Below are 14,871 nucleotides of genomic sequence, written 5' to 3' on the forward strand. Positions count from 1 at the left end.
AATAACCATTAACTATCTCATCGGGCTCTCTTCATTAATTTGTCTCTACATTTTTATTTTGATGGTGAATTATTGGGGGGGGGGGTGATTGTACAGGCCATCCCCCCACCTGAAATATAGGGGGGGGGGGGGATATATCCCCCCATCCCCCCGGGATCGACACCCATGGTAAAAAGGATGCAGGGTTAGAGTTCACTTGAGACCTATGTATCTCTAATACATGTACTATGTTCGCAATCAACCCAAAACATTATTTTACAAGTGGGGTGGGCCCATAGATCAGTTTACCCAATACTTCTTTATAGTATTACACAGGCGCGGATCCAGGATTTCTTAGGGGAGGGGGCCCAACTTTTTTTTTTTTTTTTTTTTGCTCCCGCCAAAGTTGAAAATCACACCGGCCGAAAAGTCGCTCAGTGGGGGGGGGGGGGGGGGGGGGGGGGGGGGGGGGGAGGGGGTAGGGGGTAGTAGAGAGCATTATTTTTTTTTTGCTCCCGAAAATTTGAAAATCGCGCAGGCCGAACAGTCGCTCAGTGGGGGAGGGGGGGGGGGGGGAAATCACGTGTTTTTACATGATTTTTTTTCTCAAGGGGGGGGGGGGGGTCGGGCCCCCTGGATCCGCCACTGGTATTACAAATATTTCAATATGGTATACGGTATAGTGAAACCTTTAACGGTGTCCAGATTCTGTCATTCTGTGTATATTTATTTCCTTTTGCAAATGGACTTGGTTAGTCGAGTTCAAACGTAAATCCCACACCTGTGACATTAAACATCACCAAAGGAAATTTTCATGTCAATTCTCAATTTATTTCCTTTTGCAAATGGACTTGGTTACTCGAGTTCAAACGTAAATCCCACACCTGTGACATTAAACATCACCAAAGGAAATTTTCATGTCAATTCTCAATTTTATTTTTCTTCATAACAATTGAAACATTGCAGTTATTTACACATAATTATTGGCTAGAAATATCATCAAAATACATACAAAAATATGAAATTACTACCGCATTAAATCACTGCATGTGAGTTTATCAGCTGTGTTGGTACGCACTGAGCGTTTTCCCAAGCACTGCTTCATAGGATGCGTTGATTAACAAGGTAGAAATCTCTGTTCAATCTTTCAGGCGTGTATTGGTTGATTAAATAGGGTGAACATTTTTAAAATCAGCAAAAGTCTGCTCACTAATGCAAATATATATGTAAACCCCATTAAATCAAAGAAAACCTGGTCATTTCAATAGAGATCGTTAGTAAAGTGACAAACTTTTCATTCTCCGACGTTTTAAAATATTTGTGTATACATGTTGTTTGGTGGAGAATACTTATAAATTCCACCAAGAGTAAATATTATTTTTGGTTACTATGTTTGGATAGATATTTATATAATATGCAAAATAACATGTGAAATAAGTATGATGTATGAAGATGCGTGTGCTTGAAAGAATGTGGATGACATAAAATGTGATGTGACAATTATTTCTGTTTTATAACTCTCCTATATTGTTAACCTAGTCATGTATTATAAAACTAGATGGAACTTTGACTGCGTGTAGTCGGAAATGATGCCTCCGCCATAGAGCGATTTCACAAACTAAAACAGAAGCAATTGTTCATATTCAAGTTTAATTGTAATCCAACAGGTTCTCAGAATATTGTGATTACAATCTAGTTTTACATATAAATGTATGACCTTTATCCCCTTTATCTCCTTTATCTTTGACCTCATGACTCTAAAATCTTATCAGTTTATTGGCTTTGCAACATACATCAGGTCTTGAGTTTGATGGTAATCCGTCCATCGGTTCTAATAATAATGTGATCACAAGCTATTTTTGCATATATAATGAGCCCCATGACCTTTGACCCCAAAATCTAATCGATTCATTGGCTCAGCAAGATACATACATGACATAAGTTTGGCAGGGATCAATCAATCGGTTCTTGAGATAACGCGATCACAAGCTATTTTAGAATACATAATGAGCACTGTGACCCTTGACCTCGTGACCCCAAAATCTAATCAATTCATTAACTCTGCAAGATACATACATGACTGCACAGCTTGGATTGTTGGCATTGTAGACAGGGGTTCACGCACTCGCATATATCATCGAGAAGCCTCGTGTTATTGCCGTCACCACCAAGATGAGAACGGGACGTACAGACATACGGACGGACATACGGACGGACATACGGACAACCCAAAAACATAATGCCTCCGGCTACTTCGTAAAGGAGGCATAAAAAGCCATGGGTATGACTATGATGTATGATGCAAACCTTAATAGTATTGTGTTATGAGACGGTAGAGCAAATGGTATGAACAAAGTAGCACAGTAGAACCAGACACACACACATTCACAAAGATATTGACAGCAATACATGAAGTTTTTATTGAACTGTAATGCTGAATGATCTGCAATGCAATGAAAAGTGTAAGCTGGACATTTCGCAATGATTTCTGGAAAATGAAACAGATTTTCAAAAAAGTAAAAAGGAAAAAATACAAAAACATAATAAGGAGGGAAAGATAGGAACCTAATCTGCATCACATCACCAGGCTTGGCACAAGCTCGAGAAAGAGATCCACCACATCGCCCCACCCGAGAAATCCATCCCGGTTGGTTTACGGATGCAGCTTCATGTAGAGCTAGGCCAAGCAGCGGTGAAATGTGATGGAGACCCAAAAGCTTTTGAATCAGAGCATGCATGCAATTGTACTCCAGTGTTTGCTCAATACCCGGACCAATTAGCATGCAGGCCAGCTTGAGGGGGAACAATTATCCACTCCATTCAATAAGTTCAACAAAAATCTTTAAGACACAAAAGAGCTAAAAATGCATTGGATATAATCACTATGCACTCAACTCGAGGGAAAGGAAATGAGTTTACGGTTGTGTCTGCATAACAGCAACTAGATTATACGAAAACAAGAATTGTAAAGGACAGTTAAGAAGCAATTATAACATATTTTTGTCCATTGGAATGTTTTGCCAAATGATATGTTATTTTGACCCCCAAATAGACATCAAATGGCAATTAGAAGTTCACTACATGCAATATGAATATACGTACATGTGATTAGATGATTTTTGCCTAAATGTATTCAGCTTAAAATGACAGTTATCTGCTATGAAATTTTAATAATCACTAGATCATCTTTTCCTCTTTTTTCTTCATTATGATCATTCCTTTAGTTTCACTTTTCATCACTTTCCCAGAAAAATAACTCAGTTTATTTTTGGCTCAGATCTGACTGGTATGCCATATTTTTTTACAGGCCTCGATTCTATCAGGATCTCATGAAGTTCCATTAATTAATGTTAGATGTTCACCTGAACTTGAACTTAACTACTGTAACGTCACAACATGTGTCATGTCAATGTTAATGACAGAAATTAGAATGACAGATATTTGAAAATTGTATAGCAGCATTGACAAGAACTTTAACAGTGCAAATTGTACAGTATATTGAAAATGAGGTGATGAGTAAACAAGCTATATTAAGATTTCTGAAGAATTTCTCATTAAACAAAATGATGCTATTAGTGCAAGGGTGACTTACATTATTTTCTGATTGCTTACTCAAATTATTAACTCACCTCAAGAGTAGAAATAGTCAGAATTACAGAATTCATAATTTCATTCGCCAGGAACTTCAAAACATTTATACCTCATATTTTTAAGAACTAACAACCATGAGGATTGATTGATCTATTGGATGCCTCCTGGTCAATTGAATAATGCAGGAGCCATTTCTCAAAACAGAATTATTTCTCATCTTGGATTCCGCCACTGAAGCCTCAGAAGAACCCGATTAAAAATATGCACCAGCACATGGTCACTGTTCATTGATGTTAAATATCAGTGTTCAAATCACAAAAGAATGGAATTCGCCGTGTTGCACATTCTTCTGTGTACACTTTTCCTCTCAATGTCCTAATTCATCTTGGTGGTGACGGCTATAACACGAGGCTTCTCGATGATTTGCGCGGTGCGTGAACCCCTGTCTACTATGCCAATGATCCAAGCTGTGTGGCCAGTGCTCTTCTCCATCTCACGACAGAATGCAGCAGCCTGCTCACGAGGGAAAGCGATCAGCAAACCACCTGCAATAGTACCAAAAGAAAAACTGAGAATTGCATCTCATAGGAACTATGGGCTGTAAGAATATGTTGTTACTCAACTTCATCTTTTTCTTTTCTCAATATTGTGTAAATGCAAACCAACATAAATCTGACAAGTATTTCACAATATTCTAAAGTAAAAGTGGTGTTGTGGGCAATTTGCTTCCAAAACTACACAGAGCCTTGCGAAAACATTATTTTAAGTATAATAAAGAAAATGACTGAACTCATAAGTATATAGTTGTCAAGTTTGGCAAAAAAAAAAATGTTGACTACCGAGACCCATAAAGGGATGAACTCTAATTGCATTTGCTCGCTAAATGCAAATTAGATATAAAAGCATTCCTCTCACCAAATGCACTTAGTGCATTTGAAGTTCCAGGGTGATATCTTGAATAATGGGGATGGATATGCTATCTTACCAAACTTATATTATAAATCAACCTACCTGATGTTTCAGCAGAGTAGCCCTGAAGCAGCTGGAACTGATTTCCGCAGGTTTTGGCAACGTTCTGCATGTTTGCGATGACGGGCAGGTTGTGGATGACAAAGCGTACCTCGTTCTTCTGATTCTCCACCAGGTTTTTGGCATGGCCTAGGATTCCAAAACCAGTCACGTCAGTCGATCCATGGGCATTGAATTTCCTCATCAGTGAGGCAGCTAAAGGTAAGCACAGAGAAGTAGATGTGATATCAATTGCAATGTTGACTGTATCAAAACTTAAGGCAAGTTGCAAAAGACATCTCCCAAAATGTAGGTATACAAATGCATTCATTCATCCATTCAATCAACAGCAAATAGCAATAAATAGCCAAATGACATCTGGTGCTGTGGTCACATAAGCTTAATGTGTAAAAGGATTCAATACCTTCTATGTACTTACACTTATTGGAAGGTGGTATATTTCAGGAAATATGTTCATGTTTTACTAACAATGAGCAATAGACTGGAAAAAATAGAAAACCTCAAATGATCTTTATCACATCATCCAAAGAATAAAGTGTAAGAGAAAATATCAACTGATCAAACAAATAAAACAAAATAGGAAACTAATTATAGATAATATAATACAGAATGTTGTCAGAGTAGAAAGACCCACATGCTATCCTTCTTACCGGTTCTGTTGAGGAGTGACATGTTGTACATGGCCTCTTGATAAGCCCTCTCCACCTCCTCAGGTGATACCACAGACTGGATCTTCTTCCATTTCTCCGGCTGGTCCAACCACTGGTGGGCATTGACGGCTATCTGGGTACCTAGAGGCTTGGTCAACACCAGGACATCACCAACCACAGCATTGTTGGGGCTGGTAAAAGGAGGAAATTAAAGATGTGAAAGTGATCAACGTACAGTTCTTGTTCGATTTGAGTGGGCTGTTTTAAGTGGAAAGGCGGATTTATATAGTACAGAGCAATTGGTGAGTATCAATATTTTAGAATCATTAAAATGACAAAAAATTTACTCAATCTTGCTGAAAATCACACGTACTGCACACATATAGGTTTATGTAACTGCAAATATGTGGCATGAAAGTTGATCAAAATATTTCAGCTACTTTTTGTCACATTTCAAATATGAGGTCATTTGAAAACCAATCCAACATTTCTATTATGATATTCTTTGAACATGACATTCTCTTGAATCTATACTATCACGCATATACATGTAGTTAAACCTCTCTTAGACAGTCTTGAAACAAAAATGTTGAAGGCTGTACAATTGAAGCTTACATATTGCATTTGAAGCAATCATGATATTTCTGGGAAGGTGGGGGAGGGTAGGAGGACCCTCTGTTCTTTATTGACTATGTGAAGAAAGGTTAATCTCATGTGCTTTCTATAAAAATGGGTCTTTTGGTCGGAACCCTGATTTTATCAATACCTACAAATTGCCCTTACCTCACAATATCTGTTGGTAGACATACACATGTAGCTACACCACCAACAAGACACCATGGGTTGATAACTGTCTGGCCACCAGTCACAGATGTCTCAGCTTCTGCGGCTTTGTCCTAGATTAGAGGATAAGAGCAAAAATACACTTTCTGATTCTCTGATTGAAACTTTCTAGATCTATGACCCGTAAACAAAGGCCCATTTACTAAATCAAACCCGATGCTAGGTATAGGCTTTTGTTTAGTGGGGTTAACCTGATACCTTGAGGTATGTTTCACAGGCAAAACGAACTGTACGTGTGAGCATAAATTGAACCAATCAGTACCTTGTATGTTCTAGAAATCAACTGAGTCATGCAAAGCATGAGGCAATTTACAAAATCGTTTTTTTTAAAATATTTATTTTGTACCTGGAAAACCTTTGGATTGACTTGACTTGGCACCATTATCTAATTTTCTTCATACCTTCCCTCAATACCATCAACTTAGTAGAATTATTTTCATAATAGTATAGGCTTCATTCCCATACATATCTATAAACAGTCCATGAGTCAATGAGTGATAAAAAGTGGTCACAGCCATATTGAAGTTTTGATTAAAACTGGAGATTTCTCATACCTTGAAGCCTCTCATGATGAGGGGCATGATAGCATCTCGTTCCTTATCGGTGAAAGCCTTGGGTACTCCCAGCAACATAAGCATGTTGTCACATTCTGTCACTCCCATCGCATACAAATCACTTAAAACATTAGCACAGGCAATTTGGCCCTATTGTCATAGGGAAGAAAGAAGACAACAATGATGGGTAAATTAGTGATAATTATGCAAACAGGCAAAAACATTATTAACACCCTGGTATAAATTTGCTTAATTGTAAAGAAAAAAACCTAATAATAATAATTTATCATGAACAGTTTTTGGACTAGCGATTGCCTATACTATAGAACAAGTAACATTTCCAAACAGTGACTCAATCAAAGTATACTTGCGTTCAGTTCTCCATAATTTGTTCATCTTTTTTTCTTTCTTTTTAGTTTTTACCTTTACCACAGCTTTTTTTTTTAAAGCTTTCAAGAGATAAATTACTCATACATGTATGTAATACTGTACAATTTTCACCAGTAAATCATGTTAGGTCTCTAACATCGCCCATCAAAATGAATTTCCTTTTGAAAGTCAATAGTGCATTAAAAAAATTAATAAATTTGTGGTCCCATTAATATCTCAATACTCTCCAAAATGAGTGACTAATAAAAAAAATTTAAAAAAGGATTCCAGAATGTCCAGAGACTTACTTGCATGTAGGGGTCATCAACAAGAGGAAAGAAGAAATCTGTAGTTTGTACAAGGCACAGACCGCCATGACGTAGGGGTGTCACACTGCAGTCCATACCAATACCTGTAATCACATCAAAACAGGTATGAAGGAAACTATTAGCACAGGAATGTTCAAAGCAAATATTTATCGTAAAGGTACTATGTCCCTTTTGCAGCCAACCTCAAATTCTGTAGAACTTTGCAGGAATTATGAATATGTCATGTATGTCCTATCTGTGAAATTTAAAAGTTAGCAGTGTCCTAATATTCAAATTATGCAAGGAAACCTGTTTACTTGCTAGACTTCACTGTCAGACACATCGAGTGACTGACTGGCTTTTTCTTCTTCTTTGGTAATAACATACATAAAATGAGCTGTAAAGGGTACATGAGCATTTGTCTATCAATACCCCCCACTTCTTATGATGGCCAAAATTAAACTGATTGAATCTTTGCGCAGCATAAAACGTATGACCATTCGGTACAATGGTCTGAAAATCAAGACTATTACTTATTGGCTCTATAGCTCCTAAGTCGATTTGACAACTAACAGTCGTTATTTTCCCACTTGAAGACATTTTCAAGCCCCACCTTTTTTAGGGAAGTTCTAAATTCGTATTATCTTTCAAATGCCGTTGGAATTTAACCTTTTCATTTTTTTGGCCTGCAAATGGGACATAGAGTCTAGACCCTAGTACCTTTAACAATAATAATGTCAACCATTGCAAAATTGTTTTTTTATTTAGACTTTCAGTGAACAAAAATAATTACATAAAACATTTCTGATTATTTCTGACCATACTCTTGGGTCAAAGTTTGGTCATCTTACTATTTGTTCAAAAGGATTCTTGTTCAACACTACATGTACATATGAGATTAATGAAATACATACAATTCTTTTCTTTCCTTTTTAATCACTTGATTATTTTTTTCTTCAAATTAGTAAATGTCTGTGACCATCTTTCTTGAGACAGAAAGTGGAAGAAGAGATTCTCAATCTCAGTTCATATAAATGGCAGTCTACTTCAAGATCTATAGACAGTATATGAATTATGCTCTTTGTTTCAATGTGTCACATTAAAAAAAAAAACATTAACTAGACTACAAATCAAAAAAGAAAAAAGAAGAAGGAACAATAGAGATGTTTTAAAAAAAGAACAAAAACAAAACAAAAGCAAAACAGAAGAGTCCGGACTCCGGCTCAGCGCAATTTCCAGTAGAAGTAAAACTCTATCCAGTCAAATATTTACAGAAAATATTCTGATTTTATCAATAATCAGTGATACAATTCATACAAAGTAGCAATCAAAGGAATATTATTTTTGTATTAGAAAGGAGCAAACCCATCAGAGACCTCAGCTCATCACAACCCAGGCCAGCCAGGGTACCGGTCATCCCTCATGCATATTCATGCATATTCATAATATGTAAATTAGCCCACAGCATCCCACGCCAATCTTTGTCACATCTCAGGCTCATTTGACACATCACTGTATGATTTTTCTGCAGAATTTAAGAATTACAACCCTTCTTCTAACATGCTGAAACAATTTTCTTCAAGCATACCACACTGATAGATTATGTTATTTCAATAATTATGAGAATATCGATATTTAAATTACAAAACTGCTCTTCTCTTGACAAGATTGAAAAGAATGGTAATGCACCACTGCCACACGACAGCAGTTTAACTGTGCAACTATGTGAACATGTATCACTTCATACACACTCGTCTAGGAAGATACTTACCGAATTTGGGGACACCGGACTGGACTTGCATGTATTCTGCATTATCTCCCTGTCCCTGTTCCCCTTCATTCGGTTCGAGTCCCTTCAGGAGGTTGAGCAGAGCCTCCCGAGGGACCTTGCACCCTCATCCTTTCAACTCGGTGTAACGCGTCAGACGGAAATCTTTGTGCAATTCGTGGGCTTCAGGATCGAAGCGACGAACAACCTGCTGTTGTTGCTGGACTACAACCGGTTCTGTCACTTCAAATTGCGGCTGTTGTTGCACAAGAATTGCCTGGTTATGTTGTTGCTGGACAACATCTTGTGGCAGTCCTGCCATCTTGAAATGTCGTGGTTTTTCGACAAATTTCCTCTCGAAATCTTCGTCCACAAGGAGTCCCAATTTTCAAGTCCCTGGCAATGAGATCGTACCACGAGCTGTCCGCGTGGTTATTGTTTACCCACAATGCAGTACATTTTCAGGCTCTCCCAAGTCAGGTGTAACTTAAATGTTACTTATTTGTAATTTAAAAAGATTTATATTCATATTTTACACAAATTCCAATGCAAGGAATAAAAAATAAAATTTGGAATCCAATGTGTGTCAGAATATTTCCATTCACGCAGAAAATTGGTGCCATTGGGTTTGTGAGGAAACGTTTAAAGCTGATAATTATTGAAAAGTTAGGCAGGTAATCAATTTTATACATTTGGTTAGGCGGTACTGTTGATCGACGCATGGGATTGGTTGGTGATGATATTACCTGTCACATGTGGCGCGAAAACTAATAACTAACTTCGGATGATTAAGCCATGCACTACGTATCATAAACATTTAGGCCCCGGTTTTGTTTTGATACGATTATGAAAAAGAAAAGAAAATAACAATAATGTGATAATAAAGATAATGATGACAATAATTAAATAATAATGATAATAATGATGATGTTGATAATGCTAGCTATAGTAATGATAGTAAAATAATATGAATAATAATGTTGATGATGATAATAATAATATTATTCCTTGTTTACCCCCTTACCCAGGGTTGCCGCACTTATGCAAGGGTCACTATGTGGCCTGGACCCACCCTCCTCAGGTCATCACCTTTCTTCACCTGAGCCAATTATTTGTAACCTCAGGGTTTCACCATCACTTCATGTGCTTTACAAAAAACAAAGGCAAAGCATCACTCTTATCAGCAAATGTGTTAGTCCAGGCTTCACCCTTTGAATTATTTGCATAGGTGATGCTTCACTTTTGTCAGTTTTACATAGGTGAGGTTTCACTTGTGTCAGTTTTCCATAGGTGAGGCTTCACTTTTGTAAGTTTTCGGCCGGTCTGAAGCTTCACCACTGTTTCACCATACTGGCCATTTGCATAGTTCAAGCTTCACCACTGTTTCACCTAAGCCTGAGTCATTACGGTTTTTGTGCTAAACGGTTAACCGTTAAAAGTATACGGGCGGTTTCGTTTAACCGTTTAATAATAATCTGAAAAAGTGAAAATACAGTATTTTTAATAGTGCTGTAGCTCGGAACCCTGCTGGTCTTCAGACTGTCGGGCTGAGCATTCCCAGCCCCGGACTATGGCACAAATTGGGTCATCCTGATAAACAGAGACCAGTAATAAACAACATAAAACATGTCTTATTATTCCTCATCTGAATTTGATATCATGATTAACCTTGCAAAGTTACTCTGTGAAGATAGCTGATCTGTGACGTGTTTATATATGCCTTTGCAATGCAATGTTTGCACATGGTCAGGGAGAGAGCTCCCTGCATGTATCATTGCCATATGAAATTATGTGGAAGTGTGTATCACACACACCCAAGACACACCCTGCAATGAGCTGATCCAAGTTAGTGACCAATCAGGAAGGTTCTCTAGCTATGTGGGTGGAGTTTGATACAAGCATAAATTACAGGTTGGTGACCGCGCGTGCTTTCACCGTACCCAGTTCAGTGGGAGGTCAAGAAGCCACGCCCACATGTGTGCATGTGACAAGCATGAGCTCTCCATCTGTGTGTATGTACAGTGTATTTGGGCGCCGGAGGTTTGTGTGTACATGTGTGTGTGACTGAGAGAGCATGCATATGGGCTAGCATGTCCCTGCATGTCCCTAGCATGGACGAGGCAGGGACATGAGTGAAGATCGAAGTAAGAAAGGGTGGCTGTGTTAATCGGCTGAATTGAAGAATGATCAAAAACTTAAATTACGCACAAATAATATCCAAGACTTTGTTGATTGATATTTCTAAAACTTCAATTATTATTGTTATCAATATTTTTGTATTTTATTTATATATGAACATTATTTTAGGGGGCGAGTCGGCAAGGGATGGATATTAATATTGAAAGAGAGAGAGAGAGACTCGGGGGAGAAGGGATGTGAGAGGAACTGACCATCGAATGTGTAAACATTTAGAAAGTTGTGAGCCGAGAGTGCAGTAATAAGAAAAGGTACATGAGCGATGAACACATTGCAGAGAGAAGGGAATAAAGAGGGTGAGAAAAGAGAGAAGGGGGCTGGTTGTTTTATTGTTTACAAATTCATTCATGGGGATAACTGCTGCCAGAAAGCTAGCGCGCAGCGGCCAGGGTGTAATATTACACTGCGGTTTCTTTGATTATCTTTATCATCGGCTATTAGCACATTCCAAAATGTATGCAAATAACGGTTAACCGGGAGCGAGAAATGCTAAACGGTTTTGATGAATCATGCGAGTGCATGAGTGACCGGAATAAAAATTAAATAGTTGTTTTGAAACGCACGATTTCGACATGATTTCGACATATTTTCGACGCGACCGGTAGTGGCTTCGATGTCACATCACCTGAACAAACAAGGCGACCGATTGGATTCGATGTCACATCACCAGAAAAAACAAATTACTCGTCAAAGCTTCACACATTTCATCAATTTGTATAGTAAAGCTTCACCCAATGAAGAAAAACGAACGTTAGGACTTCACTACAACAACAAATAGGTCAGGGTCAGGCTTAGGCGTCGAGTCGACGTCGATATTTGGCGACCTCTGAGGAGGGTGGGTCCAGGCCACAGAGTGACCCTTGCATTAGTACTGTTCTCCTAGGCCCCTACGATCGCCCATGATATTTGCCCGGGCCGGGGGGCGTTATTTTTTTCGGCGGCAGAAAGTTGGGGTTAGGTGCGTGTTGAGCCTATGGGAAAGTTTAGGGTTAGGGACTTACGGTTAGGGTTAGGGTTAGGGTTAAATCATCAAGACCTCTTTAAAAAAAAAAAAAAGCCCCAATCTGTGCCGCAGAAGAAAATAACGCGACCGGGGGGGGGGGGGGATACTCAAATTTGGTTTGGACAGGGGTGTGCCGCTCAAGCCTCCTATTAGGGGTCATTTTGGAATATTTCATAAAAAGACCCATTTTTCCACAATTCTCGGGTGTTTTTTTTTTTAATGGACCCATTTTAAATGTCGTTTTTGTTAAAAGTGGGACCCATGTTTAGGGATTTTTGTGTGAAAAAGTGACCCATTAGAGCGGCACATCACCGTTTGTCCCAATATGTGGGTCCCCCCCCCCCGGATATTTTGTCCTCAAATTTGGCCAGATAAAGGATCCACGGTGTCTTGACAGCAGTTATAAATTATGTTTGCTCCCGTAAGAGAAAGGATGGGGTGCGGGGCCACGACCCACACGTTTATAAAGTAAAAGGGGGAAAATTTCCTATGAAAATTTGGGGGGGGGGGCACCTTGCCCGGCTTTTCAGGCACTTTTGTGGCTCTGAGTAAAGATTTGAATAGTGGAGTGAGATTGTCAAGTGATTTCCAAGAATAATATTGCATCCTCATACCTAGAATCACTAAACAATATCACTCCATGCACTATTTAAAGGGCCACTCTAATCCAACTAACATAGCATTTCAAAACATGAATACACCTGACCTCTACTTATTAATATTCCAGCCTCTGATTTTTCAAAAAATCTCTAAGTCTAAATTGACCAAAAAATGATAATAACCATCTATTTTTCACAGTGCCCCCTTATACCTTATATAAGTGCCCCTTTTTTCTAATATGTGTCCGTTGCACATGCCTCTTACCACATTTGATAAGTGCCCCTATTCAAATCTGAGAGGTGTTCATTTTTACTTTAATAAATGGCTTTTTCTTTTGTACTAAGCAGGCGCGGATCCAGGATTTCTTGGGGGGGGGGGGCCAAATTTGAAATCAATTTGAAATTTAGTGTGCTGAAATTTGAAAATCGTGCCGGCCAATATTTCGCTCAGGAGGGGGGAGGGGGGGGGGGAGGGAGAGTAGTGAACACTATATTTTTTTTCTCCCGAAAATTTCAAAAATCGCACCCCCCTTGAGCGTCAGGGAGGAGGGTGCCCATCTCCAAAAAAATGTCAATTTCACATGTTTTTACACGTTTTTTTCCCAGGGGGGGGGGCGGACCCCTCTGGATCCGCCACTGGTAATAAGTGCCCCTATTCATTACAGGTGAGTGCCCTTTTACAAGCAGTGCCCCGTTACCAATATTTCATAAGTGCTCCTCTTTTCAAATCTGAGAGGTGCTCATTTTTACTTTAACAAGTGCCCTTTTCTTTTGTTTGCCCTCTTTTCATTCTTGTGATGAGTGTCCTATCTCACCTTTGATAAGTCCCCTTGTTATTTTGACACCTGCCCCCCTTTTTTTCTTCTAATGAGTGCCCTTTTTCCATCTAATAATTGCCCCTTTTCTTAAGTTTAATAAGAGCAACTCCCCCCTTCCTATATAAACGCCCCTTCCGACACATTATGATAGATGCCTCTATTTAAATATCATAGGTTTCCTTTTTTCCTTAGATAAGTGCCCATTTTCGTTTGTAATAAGTGCCCCTTTCAATTCTCACATGTGCCCCTATTCATCTCAGGTGAGTGCCCCTTTTCAGATACAAGAAGTGCCCTTTACCATGACCTGATGAGTGCCCCTTCATCTCTTATAAGTGCCTTATTTTTAATCTGAGAGGTGTCCCTTTTTTTCCTTTGTATGCCCTTTTTTCCTCTGTATGTACTCTTTTCATTTTTATAAGTGCCCCTTTTCATCTCTGATGAGTGTCTTTTTTCATCTGATAATTGCCCCTTTATGTTTGTATAGTAAGTGCCCTTTTTCATCTCTGCATGGTGAGTGCCCCTTATTATATCTGATAATTCCCCTTTTTACTTTGTCATGTGCTCTTTTATTTTATAATAAGTGTCGTTTTCCTTTGTATCCCTTTTTACTTGTCCCATAAAAGGTAATCCTAATTCAAAGAGACTAAGAGAAACCTTTTCTCAATTTCACTGAGATCGAGCTCGCTCGCTACGCTCGCTCACAAATAAATATTCAGACCATCATTCACACCCAATAATTATCTTGTGCCATGTAGATAATGAAACAAACATTGAAGTCATCCCTGACAATGTAATCCCAATGTAGGGGTATTTACCGATGTCTAAAAAGCGTATAGTCGCGTTGTTGGTGACCCTTTCCCAAAGAAAGTGCCCTTATTTTGTGGTGCCCCCCCCCCCTCACTTTGAAAGACGAGCCCACCGTCCCTGCCTGCATAGTCACCCCGATAATCTTTGCAAGACATATATCAAACTGTGAAAGGGGCTGAAAGGAGTCGTGTACCGCCATATTCCGTTTTTTTTTTTTTGTGCCGTGATTAATATCATTGTCATCACCATAATATAACATACGTAGGAAAGTACAGAGATATGTTATGTTACCACACGAGAAAATGTCTGTATAGTCTGGCCTTGAGTTGCAGTAAATATTGCCAATTTATATACCAA

The 14,871-nt window shown here is 38.7% G+C and overlaps 1 protein-coding gene and 1 long non-coding RNA gene across 2 annotated transcripts; one reads left to right on the top strand and one right to left on the bottom strand.

The window, feature by feature from the left end:
* Positions 1-2,375: 2,375 nt before the first annotated feature.
* LOC575732 (selenide, water dikinase) lies at positions 2,376-9,532 on the bottom strand. The gene is made up of 7 exons (XM_003726801.3): positions 9,095-9,532; positions 7,324-7,427; positions 6,647-6,796; positions 6,033-6,145; positions 5,250-5,440; positions 4,582-4,794; positions 2,376-4,115 (listed from the first exon to the last, which is right to left on the bottom strand). The coding sequence occupies exons 1-7, from the start codon at positions 9,123-9,125 to the stop codon at positions 3,946-3,948; spliced, it is 972 nt and encodes a 323-aa protein (XP_003726849.3). The 5' UTR covers positions 9,126-9,532; the 3' UTR covers positions 2,376-3,945.
* Positions 9,533-10,146: 614 nt separating this feature from the next.
* Positions 10,147-10,480, top strand: LOC115919302. The gene is made up of 2 exons (XR_004061788.1): positions 10,147-10,350; positions 10,382-10,480. It is a non-coding gene; the product is annotated as an uncharacterized LOC115919302 (long non-coding RNA).
* The last annotated feature ends 4,391 nt before the right edge of the window (positions 10,481-14,871 follow it).

The sequence above is a fragment of the Strongylocentrotus purpuratus genome, unplaced genomic scaffold (genome assembly GCF_000002235.5).
Source record: "Strongylocentrotus purpuratus isolate Spur 01 unplaced genomic scaffold, Spur_5.0 spur5_scaffold_6, whole genome shotgun sequence".
Lineage (NCBI taxonomy): Eukaryota > Metazoa > Echinodermata > Echinoidea > Camarodonta > Strongylocentrotidae > Strongylocentrotus > Strongylocentrotus purpuratus.

Excerpts from the sequence above, each read along its gene's own strand:
- LOC575732 (XM_003726801.3), bottom strand. The coding sequence starts at position 9,125 with ATGCAAGTCCAGTCCGGTGTCCCCAAATTCG. Across the intron at positions 6,146-6,646 it reads TCATCATGAGAGGCTTCAAG|GACAAAGCCGCAGAAGCTGA; the intron begins GTATGAGAAATC and ends CCTCTAATCTAG. Across the intron at positions 4,116-4,581 it reads CTACTCTGCTGAAACATCAG|GTGGTTTGCTGATCGCTTTC; the intron begins GTAGGTTGATTT and ends GTACTATTGCAG.